The sequence below is a fragment of the Furipterus horrens genome, unplaced genomic scaffold (genome assembly GCF_987537825.1).
Source record: "Furipterus horrens unplaced genomic scaffold, mFurHor1.1.pri manual_scaffold_3, whole genome shotgun sequence".
NCBI classification, from domain to species: Eukaryota; Metazoa; Chordata; class Mammalia; order Chiroptera; family Furipteridae; genus Furipterus; species Furipterus horrens.
This window is the reverse complement of record NW_028327173.1, coordinates 162,377,447-162,400,839: the sequence shown is the minus strand read 5'-3', so window position 1 is coordinate 162,400,839 and position 23,393 is coordinate 162,377,447. Positions and strand designations below refer to the sequence as shown.

Below are 23,393 nucleotides of genomic sequence, written 5' to 3'. Positions count from 1 at the left end.
TAAAATTGTAAATTAAAACATCCTTAATTTTTTTTAATTACTGGGATTATAATGCATATTACTTGCTTATTCAATATGATCTTTAATTTGGTTCTGTCTTTGTGTGGTTACTTCAGGGATTTTGCGGTATTTGCTTGGTGTAAATAGTGTTTTTCTTTTTGAGGTATACCTGGTTTCAAGCTAGCACATGCTTAATTTTAGATCAGGTGAAGATCACATTTTAAAATCAATCATTTACAAAGAATGTTTTACTTGTTTTGATTAGCTATAACACAGTACCATTTTTTAAGTGGCTGGCTACCAGTGTCTGGGACCACTATGAATTTACTTTTAATAGATAAGAAGTATTCCTTCTTACTTCTGAGCTACCCAAAAGGGGAATGTTTTTTTTTTTTTGTTGTTGTTGTTGTTGTTTATTTTGTATTAATATACATTTAAGTTCATGAAAGTGTATGCCTTAAGAGTGAACTGAGTTATATAAAATAATCAGGTCATTCTTTTATTGGCAGCTCTTAATATGAGTAATATTCGGGTTATATAAACTAACTTCGAATACTGAAAATAAATAGTTCAGTACATTGTTGATCTCATTTTTTAAGTTTTCTTGTCTAAAATCATAGGTGTTAGGCATTTCTTTAAATGGGCTTTGGTTTTTATTAGAATATTCTACATTTATTAGTGATTGGTATCCCTAATTAATATTATTAAACTATATATCAATTTGACTAATTTTGTACTATTACTAACATCCAGTTTTAAGTGAATTCATTTTACAATTGATTATTCTTTGAATTTCAGGATGGTGAGGAAGAAGAAAATGAGAAAGGTATGTTTGATGCTAAGTAGAGTTTTAAAATTGCTGACATTTAGAAAAACAATAAATTTTGTGAAAATAAAACAGTCCTCATTTGAAATCTTAATTTTAAAATAAGTGTATTTTCAAATTTAGTGAATTAAGTTAGTATCTTGATTTTATTTTTCAATTGGCTTTAATTTTCTTTCCACACTTAAGATATGTTCTAACTTATCAGTACATATCAGTTACTGTAGTGGACAATGCCATTTTTTATTTAACCCACTTTAATTTAAAAATAAAACTTTTAGCATATGATAAGTTGACGACATCATTAGACTGGCACTGCAGTAACTCATACGTGCTTACTGGAGATGGAGCGTATAAACGGATAGTTCATTTTGCAACTCTTCCTAAAAATGGTGGGTGACCAGGAGACTTGACTTTTTGTTTGTTGCTTAGACAAACTTACATACAATCTTCTGACAGTTTTAGTAGTTTAGGGGAGCTATTTCATCCAATAATACAATTGTAGGGACATTGTAGCAATACATGTGGTCAGTACAAGATTATGGAAGAGTTCTTGTACAGAAATCAAAGGATCCTCCTTTGGACTAGAAAGGACCTGGAGCAGGGTTCTAAACAAGACAGAATAAAAAAGCCTAGAAGCAATGATGAAGTAAAGCTACTGACTGGAAATCTCACATGCCTCTGAAGCCTTTCTATTTTGGGGGGAATGCCTGACATCTTTGAAAATGATCATTGCGGGACTGACTGGACAGGATGAAGACCGGAAATGATTGATTTCCTGAACATAATGGAGCAGGCCATCTTTGGAGCCTCTCGTAGCAGTTTTCCATATGATTCTGGACTTCCCAAGAATTAAATAAGAAGAGCATAAACTATGGGGCCCTGAAATACTTGGAAGACTGACTGATATCCTCAGGCTGTGACCTTGCAAGACGGCACCATGAGAGTTCTGAAGGTCACAAGGGCTAAATCCCAAGATGATTCGAACGCTGAATAACAAATCTTCACATTTGTCACTTTCTCATGGAGGAAAAAAATCTTCCATATGCCATTAATGTATAACCAAAAATGAAGACTGGTGTCCTCTGGATGGAACCCTTTTCTCACTTTTGCTATTTGGTATCTATATGTAGAGATCATTTTTTCCCATGAAGAATAAGTGATCCTGGGTAAAGGATTGTTTATGTTAGTTAATACCCTTGTGTTTTTTTTTTCCCTAACCTTCCATCAGTGCTAATAACTGGCTTTATATTTTCTAGGTCCTATTCTAGCTTATGAGTATGAAATTGTTTAAACTTCTTGTTTTGCCATATTTATTCCTGTTAAATCCTCTTAGATATAGCAGGTTCTGGTGATGGTACACAAGAAGTATCTAAACCTCTTCCTTCAGAAGGGAACCTAGCTGAAGCTGATCACACAGCTCATGAAGCGATGGAAGCTAATGCGACTGTGAAAGAAGCTGAGGATGACAACATCTCGGTCACAATCCAGGCTGAAGATGCCATCACTCTGGATTTTGATGGTGATGACCTCCTAGAAACAGGTAAAAATGTGAAAATTACAGATTCTGAAGCAAGTAAGCCAAAAGACGGGCAGGACGCCATTGCACAGAGCCTGGAGAAGGAAAGCAAGGATTATGAGATGAACGCGAACCGCAAAGATGGTAAGAAGGAAGACTGCGTGAAGGGGGATCCTGTCGAGAAGGAAGCCAGAGAAGGTTCTAAGAAAGCAGAATCTGGAGACAAAGAAAAGGATACTTTGAAGAAAGGGCCCTCGTCTACTGGGGCCTCTGGTCAAGCAAAGAGGTTTGTTTTTCTATGTCAGTTCTTTACGATACTGAATTCCAGCATTCAATAAGATCACTCTACATTAAGGGGGTGGCTTCAAGACCATGTACCGTAATTAGTACTTATGATCCTGCCTATAATATTTTTGACCGTCATAAGTTACTTTAAAAAAAATTTCAAGATCTTCATAATAATGCAGTGTGTTCTACTGATTGCATTGTCGAATTGTCAGCATATATTTGTTTTTTTGTTGGTTTTTTTTTTTTTTCAAATTGACAATTTTTTTGTGTTTTATTTTTAAAAATCCTTGTGATGATGGTTAATGAACAACTGTCAGTCCTAACAACACAAAATGAAGTCAAGTCCCAGTCCTGAATCTGGAGAAGATGGCCATATATCCACTGAATAGAATTGTCAGAAAATCTAGATCTTCAGGCATCTTGGGGAAAATCAGTGCAAGAATCCTAAGGGAATCATTTGTTCAAATAACCTAATCTAGGCCTTTGGAATTGTTCATTTGTATGAATAGTACAAATTTGAAATATATTCAATATCAAGCTGTTCGATTTTTGTTTCTTTGTTTTTTGTTTTCAATTTTCTTCTGGTGATTTGCTTCTTTAGCTCTTCAAAGGAATCTAAAGAGAGCAAGACATCACCCAAAGATGACAAAGGTAATGGATTTTTTTCCTATTTCAGTGGTAAAATGCATAATTTCATTAAAAAAAGAATAATTGCATGAGGTTTTCTTTAACGTTTAGTCCTTAAAATTGACATGCTAAAAATTTTTGATGGCCTTTGTGTAAACTGTGGAGTAAGACTACAGCATACCCATGGTGTGATTGAAAAGCATTACTCTTTGGTTACTTTGTAAACTGGTTTGAGTATGCTAAAAACCCATTTGGAATGTGTTTTTAACATTGTTTTCAAGCAACTGTATTGAATATTAATGTAATAGATATTTCATTTTCTTACTTTAAAATTTCGGAATTATTTTATCTTTAGTTGTAGTCATTTGTAATCCCTATACACTACCACAACCTTTTCCCTGTTCTTTCTAGTAGGAAATGTGCTATAAATTATACTTGTATATATTTGTGGAGTATAATATTTAAAAGAAAATCAGTCTTTAACTTTTGGTTTTATGTTTTTCATTCTTCAAATCAGGGCACACTTATAGTAATATAGCCAGTATGCAGTATGTTTTAATTCTTCAGAATATTCTTCCTAATTTGACTTACTTTGGGTTGATGGAAATCTTGTGTAGGAAAATAGTTTTATTTTAAATTCTTGTAAGTTTAAAGGTGCAATATTTGATTGGTTCATGTTATTGAGAATTCTCTGGTTATCTCATGGCCATGCACTATAGTTTCATCTTCTGTGAAACGATCTGCTGTCTATGTGAAAAATATTTCTTGTTTTTATAAAAAACATTATAAGAGAAATAATCTTAAAATAATAAGATAATAATCTTATCTTTCAGGTAATACAAAGTACTAAAATGCCTCTTCAGTCCCCTCCTGCTCCTGTCATGTGTCCCCCCCCCCCCAAGAGGAGTGTTGTGTCCTGTATAGTTTTTTTAGTGTATTTTCTTGGCACATTTTAGTAGTTGGAAATTTTATGATTGATTCATTAAATTACAATTAATTGCAGTGCCTGCGTCCTTTACAGCTTTGGTTAATGAGTAAGATATAAAATGTTATCCTTTAAATTCAGAAGGCATAGTCTTGGTTAAATGTTAACTTTTTCCTATTAAAACTTTTAAAATCTGTAATTAGAGAAGCATGTGGGCCCACATGTTACTGGTAACAAAAAAGATACACTAACAGATGAAGATAAAATAGATCCTTTTGATAAATGTGTTCCTTAAGAATAGAAATGCAGCAACCATTAATATTTAAAATATTCAAGTCAAGTGTATGTTATCTTCTCACAAGTCTACCCTTGACTAATTTTAAAAAACATTTTTTAATTTATTGATTTGAGAAAGAGAAGCGTAAATGTTATTCCACTTATTTATGAATTCATTGGTTGGTTGATTCTTGTATGTGCCCTGTCTCTGGATCAAACCCGCAACAATGCTCTAACGAGCTGAGCTAGCTACCCAGCCTGGGCCTATCCTGACTTAATTTTTCGACTAAAACTTGTGGCATAAAGTTTTTAAAAACATAGAAAATTTTACTCTTTCTATATATATTGACTTGAAGTTATTAAAATTGTTACTTTTAATTGCTTATATACTGTTTCTCTTAAAGTGGGTAAGAATTGGTTTCCAAATAAAGTCACATGAATGAAAATTCCCCTTCTGTAACAGCATATTTGGAGAAGAGCACTGAAGGGTGACTGAATAGGCCTGTATTCTAAGAAATGGCATCTGTATGTGTGAAACTGTAATTTGTGTATAGAAATAATACAGAAATGATTCATATACTATTTGCCTATTCTAAAGAATGTTAAGATTTCTGTTCTTATTCTTGTAATTTGTTTTAGAAGATTGTCTTTTATTAAATCCAGAGTTACCCAACTGCATATAATTCCCACTTTCTCTTACTATTTCTCTAATAGAGAATGAAGATGAGCTGGTTGGTTCATCTTTGCTATTAAACATTTAAATTCTTGAAAATAGTTTATCCCTTGCTTTGACTTTTCCCTCTTGCACTCCCAATTTTTTAGGATCTAAAGCCTGTAACAAATATAGGTAATTAAGCAGTCTTACATTTCTAGATGACTGCTTCCTGGTTGCCTGTATTTATTTAGTTCAGTGGTAGAGTATAATTTATTAACACTTAACAGCAAAAGTCCAAGACATGTAGTTGATTTTTTTTATCCACTTAAAACTCATGTAGGAAAAGGTATGCAGTGTTCAGACTTGTTCCCTTACTGTAGTTGTATTGCCTATTATCGTGGTTGGTTTTGATAGAGTAAGATCATACTGTCAAAATTAAAAGAGAGGTTCATATAATTTTGAAAGATAATAGTTTTAATCGTTTTGTTTTTGAAAATTCAATTGAGATACTTAAGTGTCTGGTATTAAATCTATTCTAGGAAGTACCAGTAGTACTAGTGGTAGCAGTGGAAGCTCAACTAAAAATATCTGGGTTAGTGGGCTTTCTTCTAATACCAAAGCTGCTGATTTGAAGAACCTCTTCGGCAAGTATGGCAAGGTACATTCTTTTTACCTTTTTATCCATCTTACTAGTATCTCCATTTGAAATAGGGGTTTATTTAAAACACTATTATATAAAGTCTTCTAATTTCTTGTTTTTCTTAGGACTGTTATAGGCATAATTATTGAGTTCTGTGGTAATGGTGAGTTTTACCATATCATCTCACTGAGCCCTGGGGATCTTTGTATTAAAAGCTCATATTTTGAGCCCACTTAAGTCAGGGACTGAGTTTTACTCATCGTGTTCATCATGAGTGCTTCGACCTAGGATTGCTGAAGCTGGTCATCTGGAAAATATAGGTAGACTAACATTAGGCAGTGGAATAAAGAATTGGATAAACAAAAATGACGTGGTCCCTGTCATCATACCTATTCCAGGACAGTACTGGAGAAAAATGAGAAACTGGTAAAAAGACATTTAAATCAGAAGTGATATGTGCTATGACAGAAGGCTATAGGGTGCTAAGAGAGCAAAAGGAGAGGCTTTACTGTGGTTTGGTTCATTAGGAAAAGTTCCTTGACATAAGGGAGAACTGATGGAAGAGAATAATAGTCACTAATGAATTGAATATTTAATTAATAGTTGCTGAATTGCAATTGATGTATAACCCTTAGGGCACTTGCTGCTTTCTACCTTACATTTAAAAATGCATTATATGTTAGCATATACTCCAGTGTAACTCTTTGGTAACAGGGACCTTATCTACTATGTGTGCAGATGGTAGGCTTTTAAATATTTATTAAATCAATATTGGTAAATAACCATTTATGAATATTATAAAAATCTATTCTGTTAATTTTAGGAGTTGATGGGGGTTTTTTGTTTGTTTGTTTTCTGATTTAATTCGAGAGTTCTTATAGATGTCAGATAAAGAACAGAGAATTATAGTCCCATGATCAGCTGTGGTATACTTTTTGTTTTATTTTCAGTAATTTATTGCTAGAGATATAAAAACATTATTTTAATGTTGGCATTTGTGAGTACTAAAACTATATAAAGATACCACACACTTGATAAAATTGCTGTTGGGGCAAGTTGGCCTTTCCCAGAGCTGAAGGTAAAAAGCTGAGTTTCCAGCCACCTACACCATACACACTACTGTATCCCGCTTACCTCTTCCTGGAACTATGTCTGTGTTCCTCTTTGTTCAGCACTCGGTTGTTCTCTCTCACCTTTTTCCTCATTCACCCATCTCTGACTTATATCTCCTAATTTTTCATTTTATAGAAGTAAAATTATTTGTTACATTATATTGGTTTACATGGACAAATGGAAAGTGTGTCTTTTAAAATATAATTTTTTAGATTATTTTTCAGACTGCTTTTTTACATATGGCTGATTATTTTTGAAAGCTTCTTATAAACTCATAGGACAGTGTTAAATCTCATTTAGAAACTTTCTAGACACTTATCCTCCCCCATCCCCCTTTAAGAGACTCGGGAAGGGGGGTGGCTATAACAGAAATTCTGGCCCACGTGTAATTGAAAATACTATTCACTTCCACTAAGTGTACCATTACTTCATTTATGTGACTAATTGTGTTTTAGCTGTGTATTTGAAAGAAATAAAAAGAAAAACTAAAAGTATATTAAATTGCTTTTTGATGCTTTAAATTGGTCCCTTGAACATTTACTATGTATTTATAGGGAAGGTAGATGGTGATTACAAGAATATGAAATATATATGCTAAATTTATCCTTAATGAATTTATGTATCCTGAATAGATCCTTTAACTTGAATAATCTCAGTTCTGAAGTTTCATCTGTTTAGAAATGTGTGGAGTTGTGGAGTTGTAAAATTTTTCTAAAGTGCAATTTATTTTACAGGTTCTAAGTGCAAAAGTAGTTACAAATGCTCGAAGTCCTGGGGCCAAGTGCTATGGCATAGTAACTATGTCTTCAAGCACTGAAGTATCCAGATGTATTGCACATCTTCATCGCACTGAGCTGCACGGACAACTAATTTCTGTTGAAAAAGTAAGCTTACCTACCTGTTTATAAGAGGGGGAGGTTACTTTGAGGAATAGTAATCTCAATTTAAAGATGTTACACTGTTAGGGAGTAGAATTAGGAATGGTTTTTAGTTTTATGCATTCTTTTTTTTTTGCTTTTATGTTTTTCAAATTTTCTACTATCAGCATAGTTTTTATAATCATAAAAATCTTAACATTAATGCATAAAGTTTTTTTTCTGCTTAAACCTTTCAGGTTAAAGGTGATCCTTCTAAGAAAGAATTAAAGAAAGAAAATGATGAAAAGAGTAGTTCAAGAAGTTCTGGGGACAAAAAAAATTTGAGTGATAGAAGTAGCAAGTAAGGATTTGTTTTTCTGATAAGTACATGGAGTTTTTTGGTGCATTAATGAAGTAGTTCTCATTCTGTTTTTGTTTTTGTTTTGTGTTTGTGTGTATGTGTGTGTGTGTTGGGCGGGATGGTCAGGACACAAGCCTCTGTCAAAAAAGAAGAGAAAAGGTCCTCTGAGAAATCTGAAAAAAAAGAAAACAAGGATACTAAGAAAATAGAAGGTAAAGATGAGAAGAAAGATAATGGATCAAGTGGCCAGACTTCAGAATTGATTAAAAAAAGTGAAGAAAAGAAGCGAATAAGTATGCTATGTATCTCTCTTCTCAATCTCTTTCTAATGTATTCTACAACTTAATTTTTACAGTGGAAGGGGAAACTTGAAATTACAAATCAGATAAATATTTAAGTTTCATGGTTAAGTATTAATTGTTTTAGAAAAGGAGGTCTCAAAGGACTAATTGTCTTCTTTTCTACTCTTAGAAAACAAATATGTTCGTCCCCCTAAACCTCTTTACTATTAAATCTGGGCTGACTTAAAATGATCATTGATTTATAGTTGTGTAGTTGAGTTGGGATCATCTGTTATCACTGAAAATACTTGCATTAGCAGATTGACCTATTTCTAAAAACTTTGCATTTATGTTCTCATTAAAAAAATAGGTTTTTAAAAAGCGTTATGTACTGGTTTGTGAACATCTGATTGTTTAAAAATTCAGCATTTTAATCTTATTTTTTTAATGAAATATTTTTTAGATATTTGCTTATCTAATTTCTTTTCTCTTAGGTTCAAAGAGTCCTGGACATATGGTAATATTAGACCAAACTAAAGGAGATCATTGTAGGCCATCAAGAAGAGGAAGATATGAGAAAGTAAGTCTCTGAAAGGGATGTTGTATACAATTGCACCTGTTTTCAAAAAAAGATAATTCAGTATCTCTGTATCCTTCCTCTGTAATTACCTCTGTAATAATTCCATGCTACAGAATCTAAGAAAAAGCGAATATTGTTACTCATTTAAGCTTTTTAAATGACCAGCTTGATGTGAAAAATAGAACCCCATATTATTTTAACATCTAGACCTGTTATAATTTTTTCCCTATAGATTCATGGAAGAAGCAAGGAAAAGGAGAGAGCTAGCCTAGATAAAAAGAGAGACAAAGACTACAGAAGGAAAGACATTTTGCCTTTTGAAAAGATGAAGGAACAAAGACTGAGAGAACATTTAGTTCGTTTTGAAAGATTGCGACACGCAGTGGAACTTCGAAGGTAGAAACAGTCTATTTTATACCTGTCTTTAACTATATTTAATACTGTTGGAAATTGTATTCCCATAGAAAGCTATTTTTCACTTTTAAGAAGTACAGTAAAACCTAATTATTTTTCAAGTTTGCATGGCATTTTACAGTTTACAAAGTACATTTCCATCTGTTATCTCTGTCTCAACAATCCTGTAAGGTTAGTTATGCCTGGTACATAATTGAGAACAGTGGAGGCCCAGAGAGGCTGAATGACTCTTCCATCGCCACATTGCTAACGAGTGGCAGAGTCGGGACTCAGACCCAAGTCTTCTGACTCCAAGTCCAATGCTCTTTCCCTTCCAAAGCTGCTGCCGTAAAACACATGACTTTAAAGGAAAAAAATGATTTTTGAGATAAGATAGTCTCAATGTAAGCTACAGTGTTCAAATATATGTTGACATTTTAGGAAAAACTTACTGTACTTTGGATTAGAGCCCAAGTGAAGGAAGATTTGCCCTGTAAACCTTACTTTGTTCAAGCTCTATGTCAGACCAGAGTTCTCTCTAAAAGAAACCGAGAACAGAACAGAAAGTTTCTGTTTCTAATGGCAGTATCTTAGCTGTTCACCATTAGTACCAGTTTGCTTTTGTATGTCAGTTTTTGGATGCTGCTGAAATTTTCTTGTGAAAGTTTTATAATACAGATTTCCAAATATTAACCTATGTAATTGAGAGGTAACGTAAGGAATTTGATCTGTTCATTCACAAGAGCGTTAGGAACTACCAGAGATACTTTTATCAATTTAATTAAATAATACTGTGATTGCCACACATGTTACTTAAAGGAAGTAATCCTTGCATTACTCAGAATCTGTGTCCCCTTTTTTTGTGAAGTGCCAATATGGTGAATTTCCCATTTAGAGGACAAGTTGGGAAAAGTGAGAGTAGTAGCTACTGCAGCAGTGTAGTTCTCAAAACTGTCAGACCCATACACCTTTTGTATAAAAAAACTCACGGTACCCTATTTCCTGTTCTGAAATAAAACTGATATATAATGTACCCAGCTACCTACCTATACAAATAATTTCCAAAAATCAATATTATGCCTTAACTGTAACATAAAGGAGAAAGAAAAGCAATTTATAATGAAACCTGTATTCCAGATATGAATGTTTAGGCATGACAGTCTGGAAGACCTAATGAAGTAGTCAGATGTTTGCTCCCCTCTTTAGACTCAGTGAATGTGATAGCTACAAGTACAGACTGATACTGGTGTGTCGTATCGGTGGGTCAGAGACCAGGAGAGGTATTGACATTATGACATGATTTCTGAAGTGTTGAACAACTCTTGGTGAAGCTGTCAAGGAAGTATAATTTTTCCTTTTTTTTTTGCAGGGAGTACATTCCTGGAAATTGTAGTGTATATAAAACCTTGCCAAAGCAAACAAGCCAACTTAGCATTTATTAAAAATGAGTTATGTTCTAGGCTCATATTTTTGAAAGGTGATTTTGTTTTGTTTCAATGACATAAATGTCCATTATGTCATTTGAAAGAAATTAGGAGTGTTGGACAGTTTGTTGTGCAGGACTGTCCTGCGCATCATGAGATCTTTAGAATCCTTGATCCCCATTCAGTAATTGTAGTAACTAAAAATGCCCCTCAGACTTCCATGCGGGCAGCACTGACCCATTGAGGACCGCCAGGTTGCTGAAGGAGGACATACTGAGAGAAGAAAGTACACCGAGTTCTGTAGAGTGAGGAAATGACAGGAACTGTTAAAAGTCTATTACAATAAATTATTTCAGTTCAGCAAACATTTGAACTATCTCCTGACTCAAAGATGCATATTACCTGAGGCCATGTATTATGGGCTAATGAATTCTCCAAAAAAGCCCATAAGGACCACCATTTTATTATATATATCATTTGTTATAATTCACATTGATGAGTATGATCCCAAGTTATCAAAATAAGGTATACCTTGTTTAAGGAGTTAGAATGTATATTAGATACTGGAATTTTTCTATCAAAAACAATAAAAGTTGTAGTTTTATAAATTTGTATCTATAGAATATCTCTGTTAAAATGTCAGTTGATTAATGGGCCGTTACAGTGGGATTTTTATTTAAACAGGAATCATCTAATAGGCAACTACTCTATAAAATTCAACTGCTCAGTTGACAGTCTTAAATAAATGACAGTGTTGGAGTTGTTTAAAATTTTATTTTGAATTTTCTTTCCAATTATATTAAAACTACTTAGGTTGACTTGAAGTTTAAAATTGCCAATCTCAAGAAAAAATAAAAAGCTATTTCTTTCCCACAGTGCTAGCATAATTTAAGTATTTCTAAATACTGATTTTTGTTAGACGAAGAGAGATTGCAGAAAGAGAGCGTCGAGAGCGAGAACGCATTAGAATAATTCGTGAACGGGAAGAACGGGAACGCTTACAAAGAGAGAGAGAGCGCCTAGAAATTGAAAGGCAAAAACTAGAGAGAGAGAGAATGGAACGCGAACGCTTGGAAAGGGAACGCATTCGTATTGAACAGGTGCAGTCAGAAAATCTTTTCATCTTAAATAACCTTTTCCAAATTCTGTGATTTTTGCCCTGAAATTTGCTTTACTTTCGTAAAGCTTCTATAGAATGAGTTAAGCTAATGAGCATTAATTGTGTCCCTGAAAGATAACAATGTCAAAGATAACTAGTCAAAAAAACACATTTAGTAGTTACTTTGTTCTATCCAATTGGTAGTAACTCAAGCTCTGCAATATCATGGCAGCCTACTAGTCTTGAGCATAGGACTCTGAGTCCAGAGTAGTTGTAATCCAGGCTCTGTCACTATCCCAGCCTTAGAAAATAATAACTGTTTCCTTACGTATTGTAGTGGGAATCATTTCCCAAGGCTGGAAGGAAATACTGCCTCTCTGCAGAATTGCATCCAGGGTTTTAAGGCACTTGGTGTCTATACATATTAAGAACTCTTATTTCCAATTACCTGTAAGTGCTTTTGTTTCAATCAAACGATTAAACTAAATTTGACCTTCCTAATTATTTTGTCAGTTTTACCATCCAGTCTCTGTTATTTTCAGTGTTGCAGAACAATAGCCATAGCATAGATTATTGATTCCTGGAGTCATATTTGTTTATGTATTTGTCCCAAATGTTTTGCCTGATGTTTTCCCATAATGGTTTCTGAATGACAAGATTAAAACAAGGTTGCATGTATACTTACCTTATGTTTTCATTTTGCATTGGCTGGTTCTTCCTTCTGTGTTGTCTGAAGGAACGACGTAAGGAAGCTGAACGTATTGCTAGAGAACGAGAGGAACTAAGAAGGCAACAGCAGCAGCTTCGTTATGAACAAGAAAAAAGGAATTCTTTGAAACGGCCACGTGATGTAGATCATAGGTAGTTTCTTGCTTGCTTCTTTTTCAGTTACACTTGCTGTCTTACTCCTTTCAAGCCAAAACTAGAGAAGTAGCAAGTACAGGTGACCATCACTGGAATAAGAGGTCATGAGCAACAGTGATGGGAATGATTTTGGTAAGGGACTGAGCCTAGTGCATTGTTAAGTGGGAGGATCTCTTCTTTTTCTTCTTCCTTTCTAATGCCAGATGTTTTCCCGTTATGACTGGAAATAATGGTCATAGTAGGCTTCAATGATGGTTCTCAAACTCTTACCCATTTTCAGAATTCTTACAGGGTAGTGCAGATATTACAAAAATAGAAGACATAAACTTGGGAAGACTAAAATATAGACTGTTGTGTGTGTTCATGATTTGCAACAGATTTCATTTAATTTTCTTAATGTAAACTATGTGATTTAGTTGATTGTGTTGAGAAATGGGTGTGATGAATGAATTGTGCTTGGGACTCACCTCTAACCTTTCTAAAGTTAAGTATCACTAAAAAGGTATACTGCTGGTTAGAATTTTACTATTAAGTGATATATTGAGTATTTTATCTTGTTTGTCTTTTTCAGCTAATAATTTTAAAGGACAGTTCTTCAGCTATTTTCTCTCCTATGAAATCCCTCTAACACTATATGACTTAACATAATTTAATAATTTGTTGCTAGCTGGTTCTTGTAACAGAATGTTTTGTGTTTTGAGTTTATTAGCCCTCTGTATCCACAGTTCCTAGCATGTGGTATGTATGACTCCAAGTAAGTTTTGTTTGATTGTTGTAATACTAATTTATATAAATGAGCAAATATTTCTCTTCAAGGCGAGATGATCCTTACTGGAGCGACAATAAAAAGTTGTCTCTAGATACAGATGCACGATTCAGCCATGGATCTGACTATTCTCGCCAACAGAACAGATTTAATGACTTTGATCACCGAGAGAGGGGCAGGTTTCCTGAGAGTTCAACAGTACGGTCTTCATCTTTTGAAAGGTAAATAGGTTTTTCCACTCTTGCTGCAAATATATTAAAAAATTATTTCTTCAGTCGTTTTTATTTCCCCTAGTGGTGGCATTTAAAGCTGAATAACAATATTTAGCACTCATTAATTTAGAAAATATAAAAAGGTTTTAGGAAAAGAGAGTGGATTTGTTTTCACATACCATTTTTGGGGTGAAGTCTCCTTTGGGGGATACTGGTGAACAGAACTTTTTTTTTCTTGCGTGAGTTTTTGCTTTCTGGTCTCATCACAGACAGACAACTCCCAAATCTTATGTAGGCCCAGATTATCTTGACAGAACACGCCAGCTCCTAGCACATACCACGGCGATTTCATCTGTTCTTTTTTTTTTTTTTTGCATGTTTGGTTTTTTTTAATCCTCACCTGAGGATTTTTTTTTTTTTTTTTTTTTTTTTTTTTTTTTTTTTTAAGAGAGAGAGGAAAGGGGACAGGGAGAAAGACAGACAGACAGACATTGATTAGTTGCCTCCTGTGCGTGTTCCATCCGGGGATCGAACCCACAACCCTTTGGTGTACAGCATGATGCTCCCACCAACTGAGCCACCTGGCCGAGGCACATGTTTGGTTTTTGTTAATGGAAATATGATTTAGTATTCAAAATTAGGTTCATAGGCCACTATAACAAGGTTAAGTAGATTGGCTTTATCTTCTTAGTCTTTCATACTAGGAGTACTGTCAGGTTTGCATGCCTCACCTGTTAAGAAAAGTGAAATGTCCTCAGGTTGGTAGTGGTTTGAGTGTTTTATGTAATCCTGGGTGCTAAAAAACCAACCTTCATGCCAGGCATTTAGCTCAATTTAAAAGAATCTGAGTTATTATAATCAATAATTGTGGGTTTTTTGGTGGCTTTGCCTTAAGGTTATTTTTTACAGAAGGTGTAATTATTGTAGCTTACACAAATAAAGTTAAGTATAAGGCCAGGGGTGGGATTGCTGGGGGCAGGGGAGATTGCTGGGCAGAAGGGAGCAAAGGGGAAATAAATTGAAACTATTGTAACAATATAATCAATAAAATATGCTTAAAAATAAAAAATAAAAAAGAATAAGGCCAAGCACGGACTTCTCAGGACCTGTGTTCTTTGTTTTGGATAACTAATAGGCGAGAACGCTTTGTTGTTCAAAGTGAAGGGAAAAAAACACGTCCGACTGCACGAAGAGAAGATCCAGGTTTTGAAAGGTATCCCAAAAGTTTCAGTGACTCCAGAAGAAATGAGCCTCCACCACCAAGAAATGACCTTGGAGAAACAGATAGGCTTGAAGTACGAGGGGAACGAGATGAGAGGAGAACCGTGATCATTCATGACAGGCCTGATGTGACTCACCCTAGACATCCTCGCGAAGCAGGACCCAATCCCTCTAGGCCATCCAGCTGGAAAGGTGAAGGAGGCATGTCCAGCGACAAACGGGAAACAAGGTATTTGTGTAGCTCCTAACGCCTGGCTAGTGGAATATAATGCATTTGGGTTTTTAAAAAGTTACAATAGAATTTTGATTATATATGTATTGGGGTTTTGTTTAACAGGGTTGAAAGGCCAGAACGATCTGGGAGAGAAGTGTCAGGACACAGTGTCAGAGCAGTTCCCCATGGGAGTCGCAGTAACGCTTCAGGCTATGGAAGCAGAGATGGAGACAGAGTCATCACAGACCGAGGAAGTGGAGCACAGGTAAGTGCTTATGAACTTTTATTCTCTTTCTCTTTAAAGTTGATTTTGGAGAGACAGGAAATGGGGGGCATCAATTTGTTGTCGCACTTATTTATGCGTTCATTGATTGTTTCTTGTATGTGCCATGATTGGAGATTGAACCTGCTACCTTGGAGTATTGGGACAGTGCTCTAACCAACTGAGCTACCCAGACAGGACTCAAGGTTTATTCTCAACTCTTCAGAAATAAATTTAGACTTATCATTTTTGTTGTGACCTAGATTAGTTGATGAGAATGATTGGGAAACTAGTTTCCTGTAAAAGATCATAATTATTTCATATTTTACTGTCAGTAGTTGAACATTAGTAGTGCAAAGAAGTAGGATACTAGCCCTGAAATTCTTGTTCCACTTTTTAAATTAAACTTCCTGCTGAAGCTTGAGAATTATTGCATTTGGTAGATGAGTCTTCCTGAGGACTTTGATTTTATTTCTTTTTAAGCATTTGAGGCTTTCATACTAGACAGGAAATGTTTCACTGCTACTTGTGTTTCTCTTCAAGCCTAAGAACTCCACTTTTTCTCCTGCGTCATTAAGTAGCTTTATAAAATATTACATTTTATTATGCTCTTACAGCTTCCCAGTTATTCCCCCTCTGCCCCTCTCCACCCAGCACCCCCACTCCCTCTTGCAGCCCCCCTGCCATTGTTTGTGTCCATGGGTCATGCCTATAAGTTCTTTGGCTACTCCATTTCCTATACTGCACTGTACATCCCAGTGACTATTCTGTACCTACCTATTTGTACTTCTTAAGCCCCTCACCTCTTCACACATTCCCCACACCTTTCTCTCATCTGGCATTCATCAAAGTGCTCTCTGTATCCATCATTCTGTCTTTGTTCTTCCTGTTTCCTTAGTTTGTTTTTTAGATTCAGTTGTTGATAGATATATATAGTTATTGCCATTTTATTCTTCATAATTTTGATCTTTTTTTCTTAAATAAGTTTCTTTAACATTTCATATAATAATGGTTTGGTGATGATGAACTCCTTTAGTTTGTTTCTTGTTTGGGAAGTTCTTTATCTGCCCTTCCATTCTATATGATAGCTTTGCAGAGTAGAGCAGTTTTGACTATAGGTCCCTGCTTTTCATGACTTTAAATATTTCTTGCCAATCCCTTCTAGCCTGCAATGTTTCTTTGAGAAATCAGCTGATAGTCTTATGGAACTACCTTCTAGGTAACTAACTTCTTTTCTCTTGCTGCTTTTAAGATTCTCTCTTCATTTTTAACCTTTGGCATTTTAATTATGATGTGTCTTGGAGTGGGCCTCTTTGCATTCTTCTTGTTTGGGACTCTGTGCTTCCTGGACTTGCATGTCTATTTCCTTCACCAAATTAGGGAAGTTTTCTTTCATTATTTTTTTCAAATAGATTTCCAATATCTTGCTTTTTCTCTTCTCCTTCTGGCACTCCTATGATGCAAATGTTGGGTTGCTTGAAGTCCCAGAGGCTGTGTACACTATCCTCGATTTTTTGGATGCTTTTTCTTCTTATTTTTCTGAATGGTGGTTTTTTGCTTCCTTATGTTCTAAATCATTGATTTAATTATTGGCTTAATTCACTCTACTGTTGTTTCCCTGTAAATAGTTCTTTATTTCAATTAATGAATCCTTTGTTTCTGACTGTATCCTTTTTGTGCTGTTGGTGTCTTCACTAAGTTCCTTGAGCATCCTTATAACCAGTGTTTTGAACTCTGCATCTGATGCATTGCTTTTCTCAATTTTCTTTAGTTCTAGAGCTCAGAGGGGGCGGATCTGAGTAAGTCCATGTGCGGGTTCTTTAAAAGGAACTGTTTGGGACTCCAGATGTTTATTCCACTGACTAAATCCCCACTGGTTTTTGCAACCAGAGGTTATGGGGACTTCTCTTCCTGGCACTGGAACTCTGGGCTGAATGTCCTGGTGTGGGGCTGGGACTCTTCACTTCCGAGATATCCCTTCCGAATTTTTATCCACCATACATGGATGTGGCACCTGCTCATTTTGCATCTTTGTCCTTCCTACCAGTTGATGGATGTGTTTTCTTTACTTCCATAATTGTCAGACGTCCATTCACCTCAGTTTCTGATGGTTTTGAACAACAGTTCTATAGTTTAGTTGTAATTTTGATGTGGTTTTGCAAGGAGGTGAGCCATGTTTACCTGCACCTCCATCTTGACTGGAAGTCAGCCATTAAGTGGCCCTAACTGTAGAACTCAAATAAAAATTTAGTAGTTTTAAATTGCTTTTTACTCTTGTGATACTTTATTGACTTGAATGTTTTATGAGTTAATGAACCTGCAGAAGAAAGTTTTTTTCATCTCTTAAGCAACTGTAATGAGCAAAAACCTTTTAACTAATTTAAAAGCATTCTATTGATGAAATACTGGCATGTGGGTTGAAGTGTAGCATATAGAGCATATCTCAAATTATACATAAAGAAGAATCCTGAAGTGTGTGTGTATCCATTCCTCAACCTGCATTATACTCTGATGCTGTTTTATATTTAAGTTCAAAGTACTAGTTTTTTTTTTAGGGACTTTTCTTTTTTACTATAAAAAATTTTAATCCCTTGGCATTCTAGCTAATACCTCTATATACTTCCCATTTCATCTAGAGCAGTTATGAAATAGATTTGGGCCTAATGGCATCATAAGCTATAATGTTTCTAATAAGTAGAAATATTCAGTAGATCAGTTCATTGAGCTGTTTACCCTAGAAAGACCTTTAAGACCGGGTATAGAGCCAGATAATTTGCTTTATTTAGAGTAAAACTTAAGGCAGTCTCATAGACAAGCCTTGTGCCTTCAGCAGTTCTGTATCCTGAGAAGGAGATCCTGTTCCTCCTTTGAAAATTTTGTTTTCCATAATGTAGGTTTTTTAAGTTGTTCTACCAGTATTATCTCTATAGGTTACCTTTAGCTTTATTTTCTGTAGGCCATGTATCACAACTTTTGACTCTTCTTTCTCCAGATCCTTAGTTCTAAAGCTTTTGTTTCTTTATGTTGAGAACTCTGTTTCATAGTCATGAATGGAAGACCTTATCAGAGCCAAAGCACTAGCTAGTACTCTGTTACATAACAGATCCTGTTTTTATGTGCTAGTCACAGGTTCATAGTCTTTTCTTTTTTTTTTTGTAAAGATCTTATTTATTTTTAGAGAGAGGGGAAGGGAGGAAGAAAGAGAGGGAGAAAAACATCAATGTGTGATTGCCTTCTCACGCCCCCAACTGAGGACCTGGCCTGCAACCCAGGCATGTGCTCTGACTGGGAATCTAACCGGTGCCCCTTTGGTTCTCAGGCCAGCGGTCAATTCACTGAGCCACACCAGCCAGGGCTGTATGTTGATCTTATACTCTCATTTGTCTTACGTTTAAGACCTCTCACTATGCCTTCTTACATATAAATATATAGATCCAGGCATTATATAGAGATCCAGAAATACTCAAAGGTCAAAAAGTACATGGGTGTTAGAAGGTATAGAAATAGAAGTTACAGTGCTGAATCATTTCCCCCTTATCTTACCTTGAGTAGCTTCTCAATGCAAAATGGATGGAAACCCTTTATATTTGCTGTTATATTATTAATTCCCAGACATCTTACTAATTTGTTTTCTACATTAAAAGCAAATTGGTGTGAGACTGAGGTGTCTTGACTCCTCTGTTAATATTCTGTTCTTTAGCACTACCCTGAAGAACGACATGTGGTTGAACGCCATGGACGGGATGCAAGTGGACCAAGGAAAGAGTGGCATGGTCCCCCTTCTCAAGGGCCTGGCTATCATGATGCAAGGCGAATGGGTGATGGCCGGTCAGGGGCAAGCATGATAACCCAACATGCAAGGTAAAGAGTCACTTAGTTAAGGATTTTCTGCCAGCATACAACCAAACCCTTATTCATTCTTTAAAGGTCATTATAGCTTCTGAGAGACTGAATAGTGACAACCCTAGATCTGCCCAGATATCTCCCCATAGTAACACAAAATCTCCAGTAGATTTTATGCATGGCAGCCGATGTTAATTTTTGCCGATTTAGATTCCTCAATATAAGTTAATTGATTTGCATTCTGGCATATTGATCCTAGGTATAGGTATATATGTATGTCAGAATCCAGTAGATAATGAATATTAACTTCAAGTTGGAATCATCTTCTTGTTCACTACCAACCATTTCTAAAATTCCTGGAAAGGAAGAAGAAAACTGAAACTGTGTTCTGCCTTCTCCCTTTTGAAATGTAGCATCTGCAAAACTTTTGGACATTTAACCCAAAGCCTGTTCATATGCTAAGGGGAGAGCTTTATTTTCTCTTCACACCGACATTCACACACACCATCCTGGCCCTTCTGCAGGCAGGCCTTTGGTTTCTCCCAGTGTTGCATGCACTTCTTTCTTTCCCATTGCCCTGTCATAGAAGAAATATGGGCTGGGCTTAGTAACCCAAGTTATTCTTCATTGGCCTGTATCTACCATCAAACCTAAGTGTTTATATATACTTATGCCTGTACAGCCTCATGACTCATTCTGTCTTTGGTTTTTAAAGGTCACCAATGCCTTTGTTTCCTGATAAATATAGATTCCTTTGATAAATATGGATTCCTTTATTTTCTTAGTTCTTATGCTCCTTGGTGGGTAAACCCTATTTCCCACCATTGCTTTTCTCTTTTTTGAAACACTCTCTGTTTCTAATGCATCTTAATTTTCTTTTGACCTTCTTTATTTCTTTCACCTGCTCTTTCAAATGGAGCTCTATATTGTGATCTGCATGTAAAAAGCCTTGCTGTTTCCATAAATTCAAGGTTACAGGCAAACTCACTCCTCCCCTGTTTCAGACCTTCATGTCCCAGTTACTGCCTCTAGCTTCTTTTCATTTGCCAACACAACCACGCATCTCGTTCCCCTGGGCTGGAAACCGTGGGCCTCATCTGTATCTTTCTTCATTCCTAGTATGAATTTATAAGTGTGATTCAGTTTTTTTTTTAAATTTGTAATAGCTATGCTGTCTTCCTCATTTGAGCTTCTGTTCAGTCTTCCCAAATTAATCTTTTTCTGTTCCATTATTCTCACTATTTCCAAATTTAACTATTGGCGCTATTTTATTGTACTATTTACTTAACTCCAAAACCACAAGAAGCTTTTCTAGATCACAAGAGCTAATCTGGATTCCTCAACCTGGCATTCAAACCTTTCCATAAACTGGTTTTATTCTACTTACATCATTTCACTGTGGGTTATTTCTCAAAATTGTTATAGGGCTTTTGGGTGGATCTTTTTTCTTGTATCACTCATTAGTATCTATTGTGTTGCATTATACATATTAAAACTTCCAGACATATTTCCTGAATGACGTTCTCTAGGTCAGAGGTTCAACTTCCTAGTTGATGCTGATCTGGGGACCATACTTTGAGAAACACTGCTTCAGTCCATTCATGTGCATACCATTACATGGCCTATTACGAGGCAAGTTCAACTACCCAAGCTCAAATTCTTCCTCTGCCATTTAATATTAGCTGTGTGATCTTGCACCTCCAGATCTCAGTTCCTTCATAAGTAAAGTAACACTGTTGAAAACAGTCAATTACTTGGTGTGGGTCGAGTACAAAGAATAGTGTTGGTGAATTATAAGCACTTTGTAGTAATTATTTGTTCTTTTGTTCTCTGATGTTTTTTTTCTTTTACTCCTTTTTCAGTAATGCCTCCCCAATTAATAGAATTGTACAAATCGGTGGCAACTCCATGCCAAGAGGAAGTGGCTCTGGATTTAAGCCATTTAAAGGTGGACCTCCACGACGATTCTGAAAATTAGCTCTCTGCCATGGTTTCAGGATAACTTATTGAAATCTCCAGTAAACTGTACTTGACTACTCACGAAGAGGACCTCTGACTTGCTTGAGACTTTTCTTTTTTTCTTCTTTTTTAAAATTTAACATGATTGCTTTTCTCAATTTTGGAGAAAATGTTTAAATAGTTCTGTTGTAACTTTTAATAGTTTTGTGTATCATTCAACTTTTTTTCTTGCCGCACCGAGACACATTTGAGAGGATTGGAATCAAAACCATTTTGTTGAACGCTATGTGGGTATAGAGTAGTTTGCAGCTGTGTGGTAGTAGTTTCATTTGCAGCATTAGCTCTGTGGTATCAGGCTGTAGAGTTACTTGTCACCAAGCATTTTCAGCCTTCATTTTGAAGGCTGTCTAAGTTTAAAAAGTCTGCTGTCTAATTTTTAGAGAATAAGATTGTTCCCTGCATTTCTGAGTATTATTTAACCTATTTTTGCAGAAGGTACTGTTACATTAAGTGCATCTGTGTATCCTGGTTTTAAAAATGTACTCTTTTTGAAATAAACCTTCATATTCTATATAGTTGCTAAAGCGTTGAGAACCTTTTTAATTGTAAATGTGACCCGATTTTCAGTTTAGGATACCAGTGTACTTGTTCTGGTTTGCATGGTATGAGACCAAAGAGATTAATGAAACCTTGGCCGTAAGGTTTGTATCACTGAGGTTCTTAACCTGAGTTGTGCAGGTAAGTGCACTTTCAGGTAATCTGTACTGTTTGATGGATGAATTCCAACTTTGGGAATTATGTGGGTATTAATGTTTCCATATTCCCAACCATGTTGAGAAGTGGAAAGAAACCCAGGTTCTAGATTGGTGAATCAGTTGGGTTTTGTAAATACTTGTATGTGGGAAGGCATTGTTGTCTCTTCATGAAATAAAAATCCACACCTAGAAGTGTATGAGTCTGTTTGCAGCTTTTTAGGTGTTAGTCCTCCAGCCCTTTCTGGAGTTAAACCCAAAGTAATGGACTAGGCTTGGAGCTATAAAGGCAGTCTTGGCTTTGGTTCCTAGGAAATAAGTCTAACTTGACTTTTCACCTCAATAGCTGGGCAGTACACTTTTTTTTTTTTAAGTATATTTTATTGATCATATTGTTACAATAGTTTTTGCTCCCCTCTGCCTAGTGCCCCCCTTCTCCCAGCAATCCTACCCACTTTAGTTCATGTCCATGGGTCATGCATACAAGTTCTCTGGCTTCACCCTTTCCTATATTATTCTTTTTTAAAAATTAATTAATTGATTTTTTATAAAAATTAAAAAAACAAAAATTTCCCCCCTCAGACTTAAGACCCTTCATAATCTTATAAAGGACAATGGGCGAAGGTCTCATGCTCCTCTAGCTGCTTCAAGCTAGGCATGGTCATCATCCTACCTACCCTTGGGTCCAGAAATCCCTAATAAGAGTAGGGGTGTAGAGGGGAGGGTGGCCTTCCCACATGGGGACAGATCTTACAGACTCCAGGTTAGTTGGCTGTCCCCAGAAAATGGCATGCTTGGTTTAACAGACTGCCATCCTCGTTGTATTCCAGCCACTTAGTTCAGCCAAACCGTTGAGTCTCAGGAGGCAGCAATGCAGACAGGATTAAGTGAGGCCTATACGTACAGACAATCACTCAGGTAATGAGATCATAGGCTTATACCCTCTGGTTCTATTTTGCTTATTTGTTTGTGTTGTTCATTAGTCTCCTGTATTAGGTGATATCATATGGTATTTTTCTTTCATTGCCTGGCTTATTTCACTAAGCATAATTCTCTCTAGTTCCATCCATGTTGTCGCAAATGGTAGAAGTTCTGTCTTTCCTTCTGCTTCATAGTACTCCATTGTGTAAATGTGCCACAGTTTTTTTATCCACTCATCTACAGACGGGCACTTAGGTAGTTTTCAGCACTTGGCTATTGTAAACAGCGCTGCTATGAACATAGGCGTGCACAGGTTCTTTTGAATTGGTGTTTCAGGATTCTTTGGATATAATCCTAGCAATGGAATTGCTGGTTAAAAAGGCAGTTTCATTTTTAGTTTTTTGAGGTAATTCCATGCTGTTTTCCATAGTGGCTGCACCAGTCTGCATTCCCACCAACAGTGCATTAGGGTTCCTTTTTCTCCGCATCCTCGCCAGCACATGTTGTTTGTTGATTTG

At 35.8% G+C, this 23,393-nt stretch overlaps 1 protein-coding gene across 2 annotated transcripts in view; it reads left to right on the top strand.

The window, feature by feature from the left end:
• Positions 1-21,780, top strand: part of SLTM (SAFB like transcription modulator) — a 41,068-nt gene extending 19,288 nt beyond the window's left edge. The window contains exons 6-21 of one of the 2 annotated variants that reach the window (XM_090270671.1): positions 799-826; positions 2,214-2,628; positions 3,232-3,281; positions 5,653-5,771; positions 7,601-7,750; positions 7,981-8,084; positions 8,211-8,377; positions 8,860-8,945; positions 9,178-9,341; positions 11,682-11,862; positions 12,598-12,722; positions 13,542-13,712; positions 14,839-15,153; positions 15,262-15,403; positions 19,101-19,261; positions 21,106-21,780. In XM_090270671.1, coding sequence (XP_090126797.1) covers positions 799-826; positions 2,214-2,628; positions 3,232-3,281; positions 5,653-5,771; positions 7,601-7,750; positions 7,981-8,084; positions 8,211-8,377; positions 8,860-8,945; positions 9,178-9,341; positions 11,682-11,862; positions 12,598-12,722; positions 13,542-13,712; positions 14,839-15,153; positions 15,262-15,403; positions 19,101-19,261; positions 21,106-21,214 — 2,487 coding nt within the window. In that variant the 3' untranslated portion in view covers positions 21,215-21,780. Of the gene's footprint in view, positions 1-798; positions 827-2,159; positions 2,629-3,231; positions 3,282-5,652; positions 5,772-7,600; positions 7,751-7,980; positions 8,085-8,210; positions 8,378-8,859; positions 8,946-9,177; positions 9,342-11,681; positions 11,863-12,597; positions 12,723-13,541; positions 13,713-14,838; positions 15,154-15,261; positions 15,404-19,100; positions 19,262-21,105 lie in introns of both variants that reach the window. The other variant, XM_090270670.1, reaches the window with a different exon arrangement.
• Positions 21,781-23,393: the final 1,613 nt, after the last annotated feature.